Genomic DNA, 19,111 nt, shown 5'->3' with positions numbered 1-19,111 from the left:
GACCTTCAAGCTATCAGTTTTTTAATCAGTCAGTTTTATGAAATGTGTTTCATTTGTCATTCAATAAGCCTGTTGTTAGGAGCCCACAGTAGCACAGTGGGTTAAACTGCTGAGCTGCTGAATTTGCTGACTAAAAGGTTGGTGGTTCGAATCCAGGGAGTGGAGTGAGCTCCTGCTGTCAGCCCTAGCTTCTGTCAACCTAGCAGTTAGAAAGCATGCAAATGTGAGTAGATCAATAGGTCGGCCACATGACCTTGGAAGTGTCTACGGACATCGCTGGCTCTTCGGCTTAGAAATAGAGATGAGCAGCAACCCTCAGAGTCGGACACGACTAGACTTAATGTCAGGGGAAAACCTTTACCTTAAACCTACATGTCTGAATTACTTAGCAGTTAATAATGCTCAGCTACTGACTCAGCTACATCTTGTCAGATCTATTGTAATGGATTATGTTAATCAGTAATTTCACCAACTGTGAGTGTAATCCTTTCATTGGCAAAAAGGAGTTGTCTGATAATGATGCACCCATCCTATCTCCTTTGTTTTTCACGTTTGACATCATCCTGCGAAGTCACCAGCAGATTCTGAGTCATAAATATCTAGACATGTTCAGAATAAGCATTCCCAGGCTTCATTTACATTATTTAGCCATATATGATCTACATGTCATAAAAAGACTTTAGAAAATGTTTTGGTTTTTTTTAAGAAATGTATCTATCAATTTGTTAGCTGAGGTAGCAAAATGGATTGGAACATAGCATTTTGTAATCACCATTGATATGCACTTGCCTACTAGTATAGTATTTGCATATAAATTAAATGTAACTTAAAAACAATATTACTCTCATTTGTATTCCTTCTCTTTCTATTTTTAAAGTGCTGTTTATTTAGTGCGGCATAAAGAAACTCGGCAGAGGTTTGCTATGAAGAAAATTAACAAACAGAATCTCATTCTTCGAAACCAGATTCAGCAGGCATTTGTTGAGCGTGATATCCTGACATTTGCAGAAAATCCATTTGTTGTCAGCATGTATTGTTCTTTTGAAGCCAGGCGCCATTTATGTATGGTCATGGAATACGTAGAAGGTGAAGTATTCTGTATCTAGTGGCAAACACATTGTAATGCACAAGTGAAAAATAAGCATGAATTCAGTGTATTTACATTGGATGCTCCTTCTGCAATCACATAGTCCTACTTTCAAATATTTCATAATTCCTTGAGTCAAAACGACATTTAGTGGGGAATGTCCTGTTTATATTGATATTGGTGCCACGTTTTTCTCTTCTTTTATTGTATATGAACCGGAATCAGTAGCACACTTTTAGAAAGCTAGCCAATGGCAGAACACAGAGTATAGACATTTGACCACTTTCTTCTCAGAAAGATCCAGGAATTCTTATTCTTATTATTATGTTTATTTATATCCCACTTTTTCTCTCCACAAGGAGACTTACAATTATAAAGAGAATGACAGTATGCATATAGTTTAGTTACTCTCCAAAAAATATTCTCCTCTGGAAGTATTTTTGCTGTCTCTCTCGAGTCCTCCAGTACTTCGACAACACATCCTCCAGTACTATTCTGTGGTATGTATCTGGCCTATGTATAGTCAAAATATAGGATTGGCTGTTACTCATGGTTTGAAGTATCCACACTTGGTCCATTAATACAGGGGTCGTTCTGTGCTGACATTTCCAGTTCTTTCTGAGTGGGACACACACATTCTTTGCTATGTTGACAGATTTAGAACTATCTGGCATTTTCAACTTTTCACTCATTTTTGTTAAAGCTAGTACAACTAGAGTGGGGATCAGAATTACTTCCATACAGTTGAGAGATGGAGAGAAGGTGGGGAGGCAGAAGTGGCATCATCACAGCCATAATAAGCTAAATATCCCAGTCTCTTTTCAAGCTACTTTCCCCCAACAAACTATTTAAAATAATGGTGTCCAAGTGAAGACAAAATGTAAGTGAGCCTGCAAAATTGTGGTGGCTTGATCATAACGGCCACTTTTGGATATTTTTTTGGTTCATATGTTATTCTAAGAAAAAAAAGAATTATTTTTATCCACTATTCTCCCTGCCTGACTGTTTTGTTAACACTAGGAAGAAAAGGCATTTGTGTCCCTTTCCCTCCTTTCTGTGATATCTGACTAAGAAAATTGTTTTTGTGTCTTTTTCTTCCTTATGATATTTCTACTTTCTTTCTATATGGCTATTAAATATATTTACAAGTGCCAATATAAATTTTGGACCACCTATAGCTAATTTTCCAGCTGTGTTAACATGTATTATTTTTTAGGTGGAGACTGTGCTACTTTGATGAAAAACATGGGCCCTCTGCCTGTAGAAATGGCCAGGATGTACTTTGCAGAAACTGTTTTGGCATTGGAGTATCTCCATAACTATGGAATAGTACACAGGGATTTGAAACCAGATAAGTACGTCCATATCATATCTACAAGATAATAGTTGAGAATTGGGCATGTAGAATTGGAAGCTCTGGGGACAATGTTGTTGTTTTTTTTTTAAAGAAGAACTGCAGTTTTGATGAGTCGTTCCATTTTTTATTTGTTAAATATTGCTAGGTTTCAGGAATGCTTTATGGTGGTGGACAGTATGATATGGCAGCTGAAGGAAGTTGTTGTATTTGCACTTTGTTCATTATTTGAGTCTGGATAACTATTGCACTGTAGTTCTTTTCTTTTTACTTTTTTTTATTTAGACAGATTAAAACAAAACCTACATACAGATATACAAAAACCCAGCAAAAAGCAAAACAACAATAAAATATTAAATACTTTTTCTAGAATTTTACTGCTACATCCCAAACATTAAAACCCAGTAACTACAAACTACAAACAATCTAGGTTATCTAATCTAAGGTCTTTACAATCTGTCTAATAGCTATATTCTTTAAGTTTTCTACACCCATTTAGTGAAAAGAGACCATTGGTACATCCTTTCTCATATAGTAACACACTTCTAGTTCAAAAAACAGTGACTGAATTACTTCAATTCTTTTCAATATCAAAGGAAAACATATGTAGATTAGCCTTTTAAGATTTGAATGTTTAATATTTCCTCAAATGTGAATAATTTTATTTAGAAACTCAAAAAGAGATTATCAAGATACATTTTGCTTTTTATAAAGATGTTGACGTCTCTATTTAATAATATGTCCTATGTCAGTTGTCATAATCATGTATTGAATTTGTTCCATGGTTATTCTTGGCAAGAAATTGTGTGTATGATTAAAATGACATGCTTCAGTGAAAATATAATATCCTGTAATAATTGATGATAATAATGTACTGTCATTCTTATTTCCAGCTTATTGGTAACGTCCATGGGACATATAAAGTTAACAGATTTTGGGCTATCCAAGGTTGGCCTCATGAGCATGACCACCAATCTGTATGAGGGTCACATTGAAAAGGATGCTAGAGAATTTCTGGACAAACAGGTAAAGAATCAGCATATTTGAATAGTGGTTTTAAAGCTAGGTGGGATATAATAAAGATCCACTTTATTTCTATAGTGGTGTCACAAATCTTCATGTAAAAGCTACCTTTACTGTTGGATTGCAGATTGTTCCAGGGCTTCTTTTCCACCATTATGGTGTATTAGTAAGATAAATGATATAATTGTGAGCAAGTGAGATTGTGAGAGAGACAAATGGAAAGTTGTTTTTATAAAGAATTCAGGAGTCTCAGCAGAGTACTTGTGCAACTCATGATGCATTGTACAATCAAGGGTGCTAAAAACTAGCTATGGCCCATTTCCCTTTAAGCATGCCTCATTACCGTTTGCCTACAATCTGTTCACTGTAAGAGTTACTTAAGGTAAAACCATTTAAGTTTTCATGTTAAAACAAGAATAAATCAATTGTGTTTAGTATAAATATATGACATTTATTATTACTTTATATTAGCAAACAGCTTCCACGAAACAGTCTTTTTCATAAATATAGATGAGTACCTTCATTAGAATATGTAACATTACACAAAAGCTGAATAAAACTTTCAACCATAGTTGTTGCAATACAGTACATTGATGGAAACCATCTGTTAATTTTATGCAAACAAAATAATTTCATTTGTTATTTTTTTCATTTTAGGTCTGTGGCACACCAGAATATATAGCACCAGAAGTAATTCTGAGGCAAGGTTACGGCAAACCAGTGGATTGGTGGTCTATGGGAATTATTCTCTATGAGTTTCTTGTTGGATGCGTACCATTTTTTGGGGATACACCAGAGGAGTTATTTGGACAAGTAATCAGTGGTAAGTATCAAAAGGTTCTCTTTATGTAATGAAATGTAACAATGGCTGCTAGGCCAACTTTAACATTCTAGTTAGGCCTTCGTTACTTTTAGGAGAAATGGACAAGGATTTTCTCTCTCTCTCAACAGTTGCTTAATATTTGTGTTTTTCTACATAGGTTGCAAATTAAAACACACATATGGGGAAAATATGGCACTGAAATTTCTTCTTCTGTATTTCTAGAATGCTTAATATGCAATATGTACTCATGTCTATATGTATTGAAAAAGACTTAATACTATCATTCTGTTTAGAGTTCTAGTGCTTTGTATGATCCATAAAATTTCAACTTGAAATACAATGATAAATTAACAGCTAAAAACTTTTCTTTTTAAAGCATGCATATATTAAAAGTGGGGCCCTTGATGGCACAGTCTGTTAAAGCGCTGAGCTGCTGAACTTGCGAACCAAAAGGTCCCAGGTTCAAATCCCGGGAGCGGAATGAGCGCCCGCTGTTAGCCCCAGCTCCTGCCAACTTAGCAGTTCAAAAACATGCCAATGTGAGTAGATCAATAGGTACCGCTCCGGTGGGAAGGTAAGGCGCTCCATGCAGTCATGCCGGCCACATGACCTGGAGATGTGTATGGACAACGTTGGCTCTTCGGCTTAGAAATGGAGATGAGCACCAACCCCCAGAGTTGGTCACAACTGGACTTAACGTCAGGGGAAACCTTTACCTTTACCTATATTAAAAGTACTTTTTATAAAAAGGTTTTAATTTGATACTAGGAAGATTAGAACAGAACCTGTGACATATCGGTTGGCACCAAGTTTTTCTCTTCCTTCCCCGGTTACCATTTATACTTGAGTATAAGCCAAGTTTTCCAGCCCTTTTTTAGGGCTGAAAAAGCCCCCTTTGGCTTATACTCGAGTGAGGGTCCTGGCTGGCTTATATTTGGGTCAGCTTATACACCAGTATATAGGTAATGAGAGTTGGACAGTCTTATCTTATGAAAGTCTTATTATTATCTTAAATGACAGTTTTATGTAAATATTCAAAAACATTTAACCTACTGATGCCTCAACATAATTTATTGGTATCTATTTTTATTTTTTATTTTTGAAATTTACTAGTAGCAGCTGCATTTCCCACCCTCATCTTATACTTGAGTCAATAAATTTTCCCAGTTTTTGTGGTAAAATTAGGTGCCTTGGCTTATATTTGGGTCAGCTTATACTTGAGTATATAAGGTAATTTCATACCAATGGTGCTTTGTCCACTGCTGCTAACAACACTGAAACCGAAATCTTCATCACAATTTCTTTATCACAATTCAATTCCATTTCCTGGAGATCTTCAAATAGACCACTCTTGCCACTTGAGGAAAGGGATAACAAGAAGACTGCTCTGCCACTATCACAACAAGGAAAGAAGGTCTGGAGAAGTGTGTGTGTTTATACGTGTGTATGCACATGCCCGTGCACAATCCATGACCCCTGTGCTACCACCGAGCAGAGCAGTGTTCTATAAGGAGGGCATTCCATAATTCAGGCACCACTGAGTAAACCCTACCTTTTGTGTGTCTGATTATAATAAGAGATCATAGAGCACGTTTTATTAAGTAAAAATATCAAAACAATTCCTGTTCACATGTTTACCTGGTCAGTGATAGAAATTAACGAAAAAAGAATAGGAGGACTGTGAAGAAAGGTACAGTACAATCAGAAAGAAAGGATAAGCCAATGTAACAATAACTGTACAAAAACAATTGCACAGGGAAAAGACTACTATATTTGGATTGTTAACATTTTTCAAGTTGGTGCAGCCCACTCAACTCTCATTTTAAAATAATCTGGCATAAAAGTGGGTACCCATGTATTTAATTTACATAAATGGGCAAATGCCTAGTGGCACAATACAATAAATTAACATAAATGTAATAAAACCCTAAAACAAATGTCTCCCAGATAATAAATAATGGGGAAAAGAAGGTTTCAAATGCAGCTCACAGATTGTTAATGATTTCACTGGTGGTGTTACAGTATAATGTTATTTCTGTAACAGCTGTTCTTCTTTCATTTAAAATTCAATAACCCTTTAGATCTTAACCTGCAGTCTGACCCTAAGTGTTGTTATTCAGCTTGTGGCAAAACTAAATGATAATTAAACGGCATCTATTAGTATCCTACCTGCTGTTCCCATGCATTTTCCAGATTCATAGATTGTTGATGGCTGCTGTTTATGCCAAATCCTTACTGGAATGACAACTTTGTCACTGGATATTTCCCAATCCATTTTAGAAAATATTGTGAGAACATCCACTAGTGAAGCCAGGGTAAGAAGGCTGCAAGACTGTATTGCCCTATTTGGTCATTTAGCTAAACATTTGTAAAAGAATGAAATGGATTGGTGAACTGCCTACATAAATACATTTAAATGCATTATACTACATGGTTATAAGATTAAAAGGCATTGGTTTTGATGCTATAATATACAAGGGAAAATCATATGTTTAATTAACACACATATTGGCTTTATTTGTTATTCCTTCAGGCAGTATTGTATATTCATATTTTTCAAATCAAATCTCAATTACATCAACGAGTTGTAGCCAGGCAAATACAGACATAACTCATGTTTTTATTATATATCTTATCTGCTTACCTACTTCAGTGCACAGAATTAAAAACATGTATGTCTCTCCATTTTCATTTTTTTGCTAGACATGAACTATGTTCAGTATAATCAAGTTTTTGAAATATTAACCTGCTATAGTAGTTTTATCTTTCCCTTCCCCCTTTCCTCATTTCAGTGTCTATTGAAGGTTTTGACTAATTTTTATGGGTTATATTTTACTGAGTCCATCTGCCACAAAAGAGACACTATTGGAGGAACATTTTCCCCATCACCACTTAGTCTCTTGTGAAGTTCCCAAATCTACTCTAGTGAATTGGAGGAATCTCTCCAGCAGATGGGAAGGATGCAAAGAACTGTGTTATAAAGAAATCGCCTTGTATGAGGGAGGTCTGCTTGCACAATATGGTGTAACACCATATTATAATTAGTTGTTGTTATATGCTGCTAAGTCGCTTTCATCCCGTGGTGATCCTATCAGTGAAAGACCTCCAAGACCCTGTTTAGAGTTTGCAAGTTCAGGATAATGACTTTCTTAATTGAACGGAGTGATCTGTTAAGTAGGGTCTTCCTGCTACCATCCACTTTGCTAAGCACTAGCCTCTTTTCTAGTGAGTCATGTCTCATGACAAAATGCAAAGTTTCCAAAGTACAGTAATTCAGTTTAGTCTTCTTGGCTTCTAATAAGAGTTCAGGCTTGATTTGTTCTGATATCCATTTATTTGGATTTTTTGAACCCATATCACCAAACTATAGAAAATCTTTGATTATTTCCCTGTCTTTGCACCCATTTCAAAAGTTACATAAATAATCTATAGTCATTCTGTTTCCTTAATATTCAACTCTTAACTGTGCACATTTAATTTTCAAAGTCATTCTAAGTCTTTGTTACCTTCTGCTACTAATAGAGTGTCCTTGTTGATGTTCCTTCCTCCGATTTTCAAAACTCCTTTCTCTGAGTATAATTTTGTACTGTGTATTAATTAAAAAGATAAGGTGAAAAGACAGCACCCCTACTCTTGGTTTGAAATCTTTCTAATTTCGTTAATTTCTTAGATCCTTTGGAAGAGGTTTCTTGTTTTACCTTTTTGTTGTCCTCCCTTTTTTGATTGTCACAATGCACTTTGCTTCTTATCTGTCCTTAGCTATGTGAAGTTTTATCTGTCATCCAATGAGGGTTCCCCCCCCTTTTTTTTTTTTACTATAAGTAGTTTCTTTTGACATTCTTCCCTTCAAGGTTTTGGTCTAAAATTTTCTGATTACTTATCAGACTCAATAATGTGAATCTGTTCTTTATATGGTTTTTACATTCAAAAGTGATGTTTTTCATATTGAATTTTTGTATTATGGTTGACTGAGTGTAATTCTTTAGCTTTATTTTTTGAAATCAACAGCTTATGGTCACAGTCTGCTCCTGGACTTGTTTTTACAGAGTTAAAAGGGTTTCTCCATTTTGTGTTTCCAGTTATATCTATTTGATTCCTCTGTTTACCATCCGAAACATTCACATATGAAGTCATCTCTTCAATTGCTTAATGAATTTGTTTACAATAAGTAAACTATTGGCTTCAAAAGGTTAGATAGACTGCTTTTCTGTCTCATTTCTTGGATACAGTATTACTTGTACATATCCTGTGTTTTTCCCCCCAGTCGTTTCTGCCAATCTGGGACTCCTACCCTCAGTACAATATTTTATTTATTTTGTATGGTTTCATGATTATATGGTTTCCAAGGTAAAAGACATCCAGAAATGCTTTACTTTTGTCTCCTGCTGCACAATACAAAGAAAAATTAACTGATGTTCCACTACCATTGTCAATCAGAGATTTTCTACCAGGTTCAACCATACACTACTGCTGCTTAGGATTTGTTTGGCACATAAATCTGGCTCATTATCAGATTCCTTTCTGAATTGGGAGGCCATATCAGTACCATCAGTATAGCCTCTTACTCCACATGAGCCTATAATTCCATTACTGCCACACAGATTTGCTGTCAATTTTTAACATTTCATTCTGTATTGCAATAGTAATATGGATAGAAAGATTATGCTTGCTAGATTGAATGGATCGATGTAGATTTCCTCAAATATATTTAAAACAGTTACAAACTGGAATTCTTTCTTCTAGATGAGATTAACTGGCCTGAAAAGGATGAAGCTCCACCTCCAGATGCCCAAGACCTGGTTACACTTCTTCTGAGGCAAAACCCTTTGGAGAGGTTGGGAACAGGTTAGAAAATATATGTTTTTTTTTTAAAAAAAAATCCAAAATGCTAGAAATAGTTAGCTCTTTGCCTTGTTCTGTCTCAATTGTTTGCATTTTTCCACTGTCAGGCTTCCCCCTAAATTGTCATTGATTGCAATATAAAATTAATCCCAATTATAAAATCTTTCTGTTTTGTTTTACTGAAGGCTATTATTGACCAAAACTCCATTTTGTCTGGTTGTTATCCTGTTATAATAAATTCTTACTATATTTCACAAAATATTCTTCATACATCAGATAGTTTTTTCTTGAACAGTAGTTGATAAATTGAGTGGCAGTGCTAGTACCTCTACAAATATCTGAGATCCTCTGTCTTGCAAAGGACTCAACGTCCTACTATCTAATGGACTTTACTTCTCAAAAGTGATTTTAGATATTTTTTCAGAAGTATGTAAGTCAGGAAGCTTTGAGCAATCTGCAGATAATGATGACAGTGAAATGTTACTTGTATCTTCTATACAAATCCTATAAATTTGTAGATTTCACTTTTAACTATCTTGGGCAAATCATTGTTAAAATGAAATATTATGTCCTCAAGTTATATCTGACTTACAGTGACCTTAAGTCAAATCTGTCTTGCTGAATATTTTAAAATAAAAATCAGTGTATGTAATCCCTTTGTAGTTGTAAACCGACAGAGTTTCTCTTGCTCCCCCAGGTGGTGCCTATGAGGTGAAACAACACCAGTTCTTTCAGCACTTAGATTGGAATAGTTTGCTAAGACAGAAAGCAGAATTCATTCCTCAGTTGGAATCTGAAGATGACACAAGCTACTTTGACAGTATGTATGGTTTGCTCTAGATATGAAATTCAAGTTATGCTTTGTTTTTACTGCCACAACCCTTGAATTTTTAAAGTTATCTAAAATGAGAAGAATCAGTGCATTAACATTTTAACAAAATACAGTAATAATTCAATTAGTCTTTTGAGCTGTGGTAAATTCAAATAAATCATCTCTATATATTTTGTAGCTCGTTCTGAGAAATATCACCATATGGAAACAGAAGAGGAAGATGATACAAACGATGAAGACTTTAACTTGGAAATAAGGCAATTTTCCTCATGTTCACATCGATTTTCAAAAGTAAGCCTTTATATAGAGACTAATATGCATTGAATTGTTCCATATCTGTAGATAATGGCCTGAAGAAAGAATAAGACAATGATTTTGTGAACTATTTCCTCATTTAAGGGCATTTTAAAATCATGTTTTAGTATAGTATTTTTGTAAATATTATTTCTACTAATTTGGTATTATTAGTTTCCTGGGAGCTTCCTAATAAATTACCCAAAGTGAGTCCCTACTTGTAAAAGAAAACCAGTCAACAAATTAACATTATACATTAAGCCTCCCTGAGTTCCCAAGGCGAGATGGGACGGGATATAAATAAAGTTGACTTGACTTGACTTTTGGTGGTATTCAGTGCCAATTCTTGAAGTAGGTGATCTTCCTCTATAAAATAAAAAGGCCCACTCAGGTTTGTTCCTCAGTCAGTTTATCCTGTTTCCCACTTAATACAAGAAGTCAAAATGGAAGTAATTAAAAGCAGAATAATGACAGAGGGAGTCCTTACATAGTAATGAAAATACAACTGAATATGTAGGCCTTTATTCACATTTATCCTAACCCTATGAAACTTTGCAAATAAGAAATGAAATTATTGCAACCATGAATAGGCAAAAGGAATATTTTAAGTAATACATTTTTTGCACAATTTGACATAATTTATTTTGTATTTTAAAAACCTTCTTATATCCCTCTTATCCATGGTTACATGGTGCTTTATCAGAAGTAATCCATAATTCCAGTTCACCTATAGAATCAATTTTAGAATAGGGAAAAGGCAAGAGAGAGTCTTGCTTTCTGTGTAGTGATGTGAAACCTTTGTCATGGCTTAGCAGCAGGAATCCAGTTTTCAAACAGTGAGAAGCATTTAAATTTTCTCTGTGCAGATGGCTCCTGTGTGCTTGCAAGATAGCATACTACAAGAGTAACTTGATACCGATATCTCATAGCATCACTTTTTTTCCATTGCAGGTAAACTCAATCTGCAGGTTGTCAGATAAACAACTAGCTTTTTATGGCCAGTCCTCAACTTCCCAACATCTTTTAGCCGAGTAATTTACTGTCATTTTCACACTCAATTTCAGTTCACTCTCTCCACCACCCCCTGCTTTGCACTCCATGACTGATGGCTATTAAATGACTTGCTGGTATTTTCTTTTTGTTTTTCAATGACTTTTTGGTAAAGAGGTAATCTGAGATGTGCATTGATCCTATGATGTAGAAATCTCAAAGCATCTATAGATTTAGCATGCCAATCACAGTTCATATAGTCAAAAGGTAAAGAGGAGGAAATGATATGAATTCATGACAGAAAAAAATGCTATTAGCTATCCTCTTACTTGGCAAAAAGACCAAGAAGAAAGGAACTGAAAATCATTTAAAAAACGGTACCTCCTGCAAGTTCATTCATCATCTGAAAAAGTGCTTTAAAACTCCAGGATATTGCTTATATGTATTTAGAGCATGCCGTGCTCTGCATGAGATGTATTTTTTCCGCGGTTCATTTAGAGACAAACAACTGTCAGCTATCAATTCTTCTACCCTCATGCTCAGGTTTTTAGTAATATAGATCGAGGAACTCGAAATCAGACTGAAGAGAAGGAAGATACAACTGAAAGAACCAAAATTGTGACACTGACATCAGCAGAGTCTCTAAGCTGGAGCTCAGAATATTCTGAAATGTAAGTGTTTCATATTTGTATACAGCCCATGGGACATTTATCACATATTATCTTCAGTCATTACATGAAGCAAAATTATAAAAAATGATTACATCAGAAGCTAAGCATTAACTTTCATAAGAGTTTGTACTCTATCTACTTTTTATATCTCTCATTCGTGTAATTATTGTAGAAAATTATTGTAAAATTTAAGTGCATTGATTGCTGAAAGGTATTGGATTAATTCTGTTTACTGCAAACTTCATGAACTTTATACTCCTGGTTTCAAATCATATTTAATTATCCAATCTAAATCTCATTTCAAAATATAGGCAACAAATATCTATATCTGTCTCCTCTCCTCTGATTCTGAAAGTTCTAGGCAACGGCACAATTCAGGGGTGCTTCCTAAATTGGCTATATCAGCTGAGGAAGATCAAGAAGAACCTCCATGTTTTGTTGGATCCCGTAAAGATCAAGAAAAGACTAACTTTGTTAGTGAAGAAACGATTCAAGATGAACTGGAAGTGACAACTCCAGCAAGCACCATCAGTAGCTCTACGTTGTCAGGTAGGATTCAAAATTATGGATATTAATATGACCTGTGGGGAAGTCAAGAGCCATTTCACGAAGAGGGGAAAATACTAATGCCACTATTTCACCATCCAGGCATTTTAAAAAGGCCATAAGCAGTGTCATAGTTGAGAGTAGAAGGCTTGGTACTACTTTTAAGTTCTCCTGGGAATGACTAAGCTCTTCCTTTTCTCCACTTTACTCAGAGAAAGGGATGGTTCCTTTATTTATAAAGAGTTAAGGTAACAGTACTCACATTGACTCATGGATAAGTTGACCCAGGTTTTTTTGGATTGATTTTTTTACTAGAATTTCTACACTTATACATAAGTATATAGGGAATCTGCCAACCAAAAGAAGATCAGTTGTAAAGCTCATCCCTGATTCCTAGACATGTTAACAGGAATATCAGTAACCACTCTGATGTTTTATTGTAGTCACTTGTGTTCTTCCACCCCTTAGTATGCATGTTTCCTTAATTTGTTCATCCTTATCTTTTTGCAGTTGGCAGTTTTTCAGAGCACTTAGATCAGATAAATGGAAAAAATGAAACTTTGGACAGCACAGATAATTTCTCAAAGCCGACTAGTGATCAAGCATCTCATGTAGCTCGCCAGCGATTAGAAACTACAGAGAAAAAGAAAATATCTGGAAAAGTCACAAAGTCCCTCTCGGCCAGTGCTCTGTCCCTTATGATCCCAGGAGGTATGTAGCCTTTTTCTCATATGACCTCATTAAAACTTGTTTTTAATTTAAACAAATCAGTTTATTTTTTTTACCTTGGTATTTACTCTGAATCTTTACAAAAAATTTTGCTATTATTATTAGTCTTGTTTTGCATTCTGTTCCATCAGCAATGGACAGAAACAGGAACTTAACTTTTATAATACAAGAGTCAAGATTTTCTATCTGCAGTTCATCCGTGGAGCTTAGAATAGAGGGGGATTATTATTATTTGTTTGCTGTGGGTTTTTCGGGTTGAGAAGCATTCTCTCTGTCTTTTCGCCCACATCTATGGCAGGCATCCTCAGAGGTTGTAAGGATGCTTGCCAAAGATGTGGGCAAAACCTCAGGAGAGTAGGTTTCTGGAACATGGCCATATAGCCCGGAAAACTCACAGCAAACCAGTGATTCTGACCACGAAAGCCTTTGACTACACATATTTTTGTTTGTTTCAATTCCATCCTTATTCTAGTAACTAATGGAATAATCTGTACATGATGTTTGAATGCGCTGAACATCGTGATAGTAAAAGAACAGAGATTTTGCCTCTTTTAGAGTTTGCATCTTTTGGATCTTTTAGGTAGTCTTTGAATACAGCTAGTACCAAAGTAAAATTTGGTTGAAAGCCAGCCCCTACATTGGTGTCGAGACTCTGCACATTCTCACTCTATACAATATATCCCTATACAATCCATTTTGAGCTAATTTTCTCTTCAAAAGGTGGAAATAAGCTTAGCAATTTAAACACAGTTCCTCTATCCCATTTTGGACTCAAAACAAAATGAAAGATTTCTCTCTAAAACTGAAATTTAGAATATGTTCTGGGTAGCAATGGCTTAAGCAATAGATGTGTTTTCAAGTATGCATATGTAGGTTAGGGAAATAAGCAATATTTGCACATGTTCTTCAATTCTTTGTTGTCACTGTTTAAAAAATTGTCCGCCACCACTATTTTTTTTTTTACTTATATGACAATATACTAATGCTTTTTTCATCAGCAGTGGCAATAGCAAAAAAAAGTTGTGTAAAATATATTGAATTTCACAAAAACTCCCAGAAGTGAAAATTTATTGACAATGCACATTCTTGCAACCTTTCCCACATTTTGAAGTAGTTATCCTTTTGTGCAAAAATAAAATAAGATTTATATCTTTCAAATATTATATATAGTCCATATGTATTTAAAATCTTACATAGAGAACCGTTTCTTCCAGATATATTTGGTGTATCTCCTTTGGGAAGTCCCATGTCCCCCCATTCTGGGTCTTCAGATCCGTCTTCCTCTAGAGACTCTTCACCTAGCCGTGATTCTTCAACTGCTTCAGCAAGTCCTCATCAACCTGTCATAATTCACACTTCTGGCAAAAAGTATGGATTCACTATCCGAGCAATCAGAGTGTATGTGGGTGACAGTGATATCTATACAGTTCATCATATTGTTTGGGTAAGGTATTATAATGTTCGTAACTGGTATGTTTTCCATGTGGTGTTTCAAGCCTAAATTTGATAGCATTAGGTGTGTCATTAACATGCTGGCTGTTAATGACCTGTCTCCTTATACAGATTGCAAAATGTATATTATATGCCCCTGAAAATTAAAATAAATATTGAAGAAAAAGTGAACACTTGATTTTTGAAAAACATGTCTTAGAACAGGGTGGGAAACTGGAAAACTAGGGAACAGCATTAGTCCCATAAGAAACCTTGAAGGGTCATACCTGCTGTTGCAAACGAAGAAGAAGAGAAGGAGGAGGAAAGGAAAGGCCTCCAAACATCTCTGGGGCTATGGAGGTATTTTCTCCATGTTTTTGAGTTTCAATAAATGCCTCTCTTTGGCATAAATTGGTTCAGGCACCTGCAAAATGTGGTGGGAAGGTGTATCCCACATCTCCTAGTAGTCATTTGGAGCAAACACATTTTTTGAAAGATTTTGCAAAAATTGCTTTTCTGGAAAGACATATGATACCTAATCCAGGACACTTTAGTTAATTGATATGTGGTCACATACAATTAAGAATCTAGTGTTCACTTTTTCTTCAATATTTATTTTACTTCTCTATTTGACTGATGGATGTTTGTTTGATTTTGTATCTTATCTTTGCCCCAATACTAGTCTCCAAGAAGGCTCAGAAGATGATTTTAAAAAACAAATACAGTTACAATACAGGATGTTTCATACAGATGGACTCAAAGTTTTATATATCATAATGGCAAGATGTTACAATTGCAGAAAAGTTACAAATGGTTTAACAAGTTATCAATTTTTTCTAACCAATTTGAGCCAGAAACAAATCTAAAAAAATAACTTGCAAACAGAGAATATCTCATTAGGCCTTATATTTTGGGGTCACTATCTTGCAAATGACTGAGGCTAGGTAGATGCATATACTATAATAGTAATCATTTGAAACTATGTTCTGCCCTTCAAGTGTTAAGAACTTAATTTATGGGCAATTTGTGGTTGCAGAGATACACCGCAAGTGATTTTATATCAGGTCCATCATTTTGAAACACCCTGTATTTTAACTCTTTTAATCTGTCATTTAATTCGTTAACTATTTAACATATTTAGCCTTTAAAACTATTTTCATTGCTGATAGTGTTTTAAATTACAGTTGTTGTTGTTGTTTATTCATTCAGTCGCTTCCAACTCTACATGACCTCATGACAGTACATTGTATTTTAAAATGATTTGTCCCTATTTAATATGCTCAACTTCAGCTCAACAATAAATTAACTTTTTTAAAATGTCAAATTCATTTTTACTGAAAACTACATTAAAATGATTGAGAATCCCAGACATTCCTTATACCAATCAAACCATTTGCAGGTCAAATGGATTACATTATTTATGAAATATTTGCTTTGCCGAAATCCAATTGCTAGTCACAACTTGAGTAGTTGCATTAAAGCAATGGTAAATCAACATTTGCCATTGCTTTGAATAAACTTGAATTCTATACATTTCATAGACAACTTGGAACTTATTAAATGGAACTAATTTTGTAGTGTAATTCTATATTCAAATAGGTAGAAATATTCTTATTGTTAACACTGACATCCTCATTATTACCACTATCATCGTTTTATTTATATCATGCCTTCCACTCAAAATTGGGACTTTTCTGACATTTTTTCTTTTTTCCCTTCACTTTTTAGAATGTTGAAGAGGGAAGTCCAGCTTATCAAGCTGGATTGAAAGCTGGTGATTTGATCACTCACATCAATGGAGAGCCAGTGCATGGTCTTGTTCACACTGAAGTCATAGAACTGTTATTAAAGGTAAAAAAAAAAAATTAAACCTTTGCTCCAGAAACCTGTAACTTCATTCATTGACTTGTGCGGTGAGGGGTTTCCTAATGGGTGTAAAATTTTACTAGGGCCTATACAATTTATCCATCCAGTTTTACTATGATGACAAAAAAAGATAAAAGTCATGGGTGCACAAGTTTAGTGGACACATACCATTGGAATATTAGGGGGACAATGCTTATATCTGCCTGCTGGTCAGTTGGCAGTTAGCCTAAGATGAAAATAATATATAAACTTGAATTTTGAGCTAGTTGACCCTAATGTTAAATGTATGGAAATGTATATTTGTTCACACTGTACATGTGTCTATTATATCATCTCCCCCCCCTTTTTTTTTTTGGAATGGGGGCAGCTCTCAAAACAAAAAAGGCTCCTTTATTAAAAAAATTGTACTTTCCCTGAGCATTTGACAATAGCTCTGAGCCACATACATTTGGCCAATCAAGTGGAAAATTGTTAGGAGCCCAAGGATAACATAACTAGTTAAAAGTTAATACAACATTAGACGCAAATGCTCTGTTCACAGAGATTAGGTAGGCAGGCAGGCAGTTAGGGTGGAGTTGCATTCCCGTGGCACTGAAGAGAAAAAATACCATAGGTGTAATGAAAGAAAAGGAAGCACACCTTGCAATTATCTGTACTCTGAACTGTGTAATCGTATTTCATCCCCTTTCATCTAACTCATAACACATGACAAATATAATTGCTGTATTAATTGAGGCCTCTATCAGCTATTTTTCCAAACTCTTCATGTAGTCTTGTTAGGTGGATTCTGGAGATAACAATTTAATCTTTTAAAAATATTAATGTTGTTTTCAAGATGTTTTCCAAAAATATGGCTAAAGTGTTTATTAAAAAGCTATTATTGTTGTAATTACTGTTTCATTCTCCAAATTGAAAAAAACTGTGGTCTAAAGTGCAAAGTTCTGCTGGGAGCTTCTTCTTCTTAGGCGATCCCTTGTAGTTCAAGGATGATGGCCCTCCATTTCTTGGAAGATGCCTGTGCGTGATTTTTTTTAATGTGTGGAGGTCGATGCACGGCCGGTCAACACACAGTCTTCACAGATTGAGGTCCCAGCAGTGGTGTGGTTAACACAACGAGAGTGGCTTCTCAGTCTGTTGCAGCCTTCTTCCATCTTCACAGCCATTGTAACATGTACTATGTTATCCTCCGCCTGCTCTGCCGTTGAGGTCTTTGGGTCTCCGGATTGTTCTTGGTCTGGATCCTCCCCTGTGGCCACTCCTGGGAGTGTATGACTCCTGTGGTTGTGCCCGCTGGTTCACTGGAACACGCAAGCCCCCTCACCACGTCAAGGTGACAATCCATTGAGGGGAGCTATATCTCCCCCTCTCCCCCCAAAGTAAGATAGTGGAACACAGATGTATCCCCCATGCTAGCCCATAATGAGCACATTGGTGGACAGTTTTTATAGCTCATCTTCCACCCCAAGTAATAGTACAGTGTAATTGTCCAGTCTTAGTTACAGCATTCTCCAGAATGTGTTGTCGAAGGCTTTCATGGCCAGAATCACAGGGTTGTTGTATGTCTTTCGGGCTGTGTGGCCATGTTCCAGAAGCATTCTCTCCTGACGTTTCGCCCACATCTATGGCAGGCATCCTCAGAGGTTGTGAGGTATGGATAAACTAAGTCAGGAAAGGAAAGAATATATATCTGTGTAGAGTCCAAGGTGTGGCAAGAGTTCTTTGTCACTGGGAGCCAGCATTAATGTTTCAGTTAATCACCCTAATTGGCACTGGAAATGTTTTGTCCCTTGCCTGGGGGCATCCTTTGTTCAGTCAAGTCCTCATTGTGTTGGTTCCCATCTACTGTTTTGATTTTGGAGTTTTGTAATACTGGTAGCCAGATTTTGTTCATTTTCATGGTTTCTTCCTTTCTGTTGAAGTTGTCCACATGCTTGTGGATTTCAATGGCTTCTCTGTGTAGTCTGACATGATAGTTGTTAGAATGGTCCAGCATTTTTGTGTTCTCAAATAGTATTCTGTGTCCAGGCTGGTTCATCAAATGCTCTGCTATGGCTGATTTCTCTGGTTGAATTAGTCTGCAGTGCCTTTCATGTTCTTTGACTCTTGTTTGGGCGCTGCGTTTGGTGGTCCCTATGTAGACTTGTCCACAGCTGCATGGTATCCGGTAGACTCCTGCAGAAGAGAGAGGATCCCTCTTGTCCTTCGCTGACCGTAGCATTTGTTGGATTTTCTTCGTGGGTCTGTAGATAGTATGTAGGTTGTGCTTCTTCATCAGCTTCCCTATGCGGTCAGTGGTTCCCTTGATGTATGGTAAGAACACCTTTCCTCTGGGTGGATCTTTGTCTTGACTCTCATGGCTTGTTCTTGGCCTTGCAGCTCTTCTGATGTCTGTGGTGGAGTATCCATTGGCCTGTAGAGCCCAGTTTAGGTGGTTGAGTTCACCTTGGAGGAGGTGAGGTTCGCAGATTCTTTGTGCACGGTCTGTCAGGGCTTTGATTGTGCTCCTTTTTTGACTTGGGTGATGGTTGGAGTTTTTATGAAGGTATCTATCTGTATGTGTAGGTTTTCTGTAGACTGTGTGGCCCAATTGTTGATTGGGTTTGCGGATGACCAGAACATCTAG

General features: G+C 36.0%; 1 protein-coding gene across 13 annotated transcripts in view; it reads left to right on the top strand.

Annotated features, from left to right (window-relative positions):
• mast4 (microtubule associated serine/threonine kinase family member 4) overlaps nt 1-19,111 on the top strand; it is a 275,054-nt gene that overhangs the window by 245,702 nt on the left and 10,241 nt on the right. For all 13 annotated transcript variants that reach the window (XM_062972362.1, XM_062972363.1, XM_016990890.2 and 10 more), the window contains 12 exons: nt 878-1,086; nt 2,304-2,442; nt 3,335-3,467; nt 4,122-4,287; nt 9,031-9,132; nt 9,827-9,949; nt 10,140-10,252; nt 11,789-11,916; nt 12,272-12,465; nt 12,973-13,173; nt 14,406-14,635; nt 16,351-16,473. In XM_062972362.1, the coding sequence (XP_062828432.1) occupies nt 878-1,086; nt 2,304-2,442; nt 3,335-3,467; nt 4,122-4,287; nt 9,031-9,132; nt 9,827-9,949; nt 10,140-10,252; nt 11,789-11,916; nt 12,272-12,465; nt 12,973-13,173; nt 14,406-14,635; nt 16,351-16,473 (1,861 nt within the window). The remainder of the gene's footprint in view (nt 1-877; nt 1,087-2,303; nt 2,443-3,334; nt 3,468-4,121; nt 4,288-9,030; nt 9,133-9,826; nt 9,950-10,139; nt 10,253-11,788; nt 11,917-12,271; nt 12,466-12,972; nt 13,174-14,405; nt 14,636-16,350; nt 16,474-19,111) is intronic.

Source organism: Anolis carolinensis, chromosome 2 (assembly GCF_035594765.1).
Source record: "Anolis carolinensis isolate JA03-04 chromosome 2, rAnoCar3.1.pri, whole genome shotgun sequence".
Lineage (NCBI taxonomy): Eukaryota > Metazoa > Chordata > Lepidosauria > Squamata > Dactyloidae > Anolis > Anolis carolinensis.
Note: the sequence above shows the minus strand (reverse complement) of the source record. Positions and strands in the feature narration are given on the sequence as shown.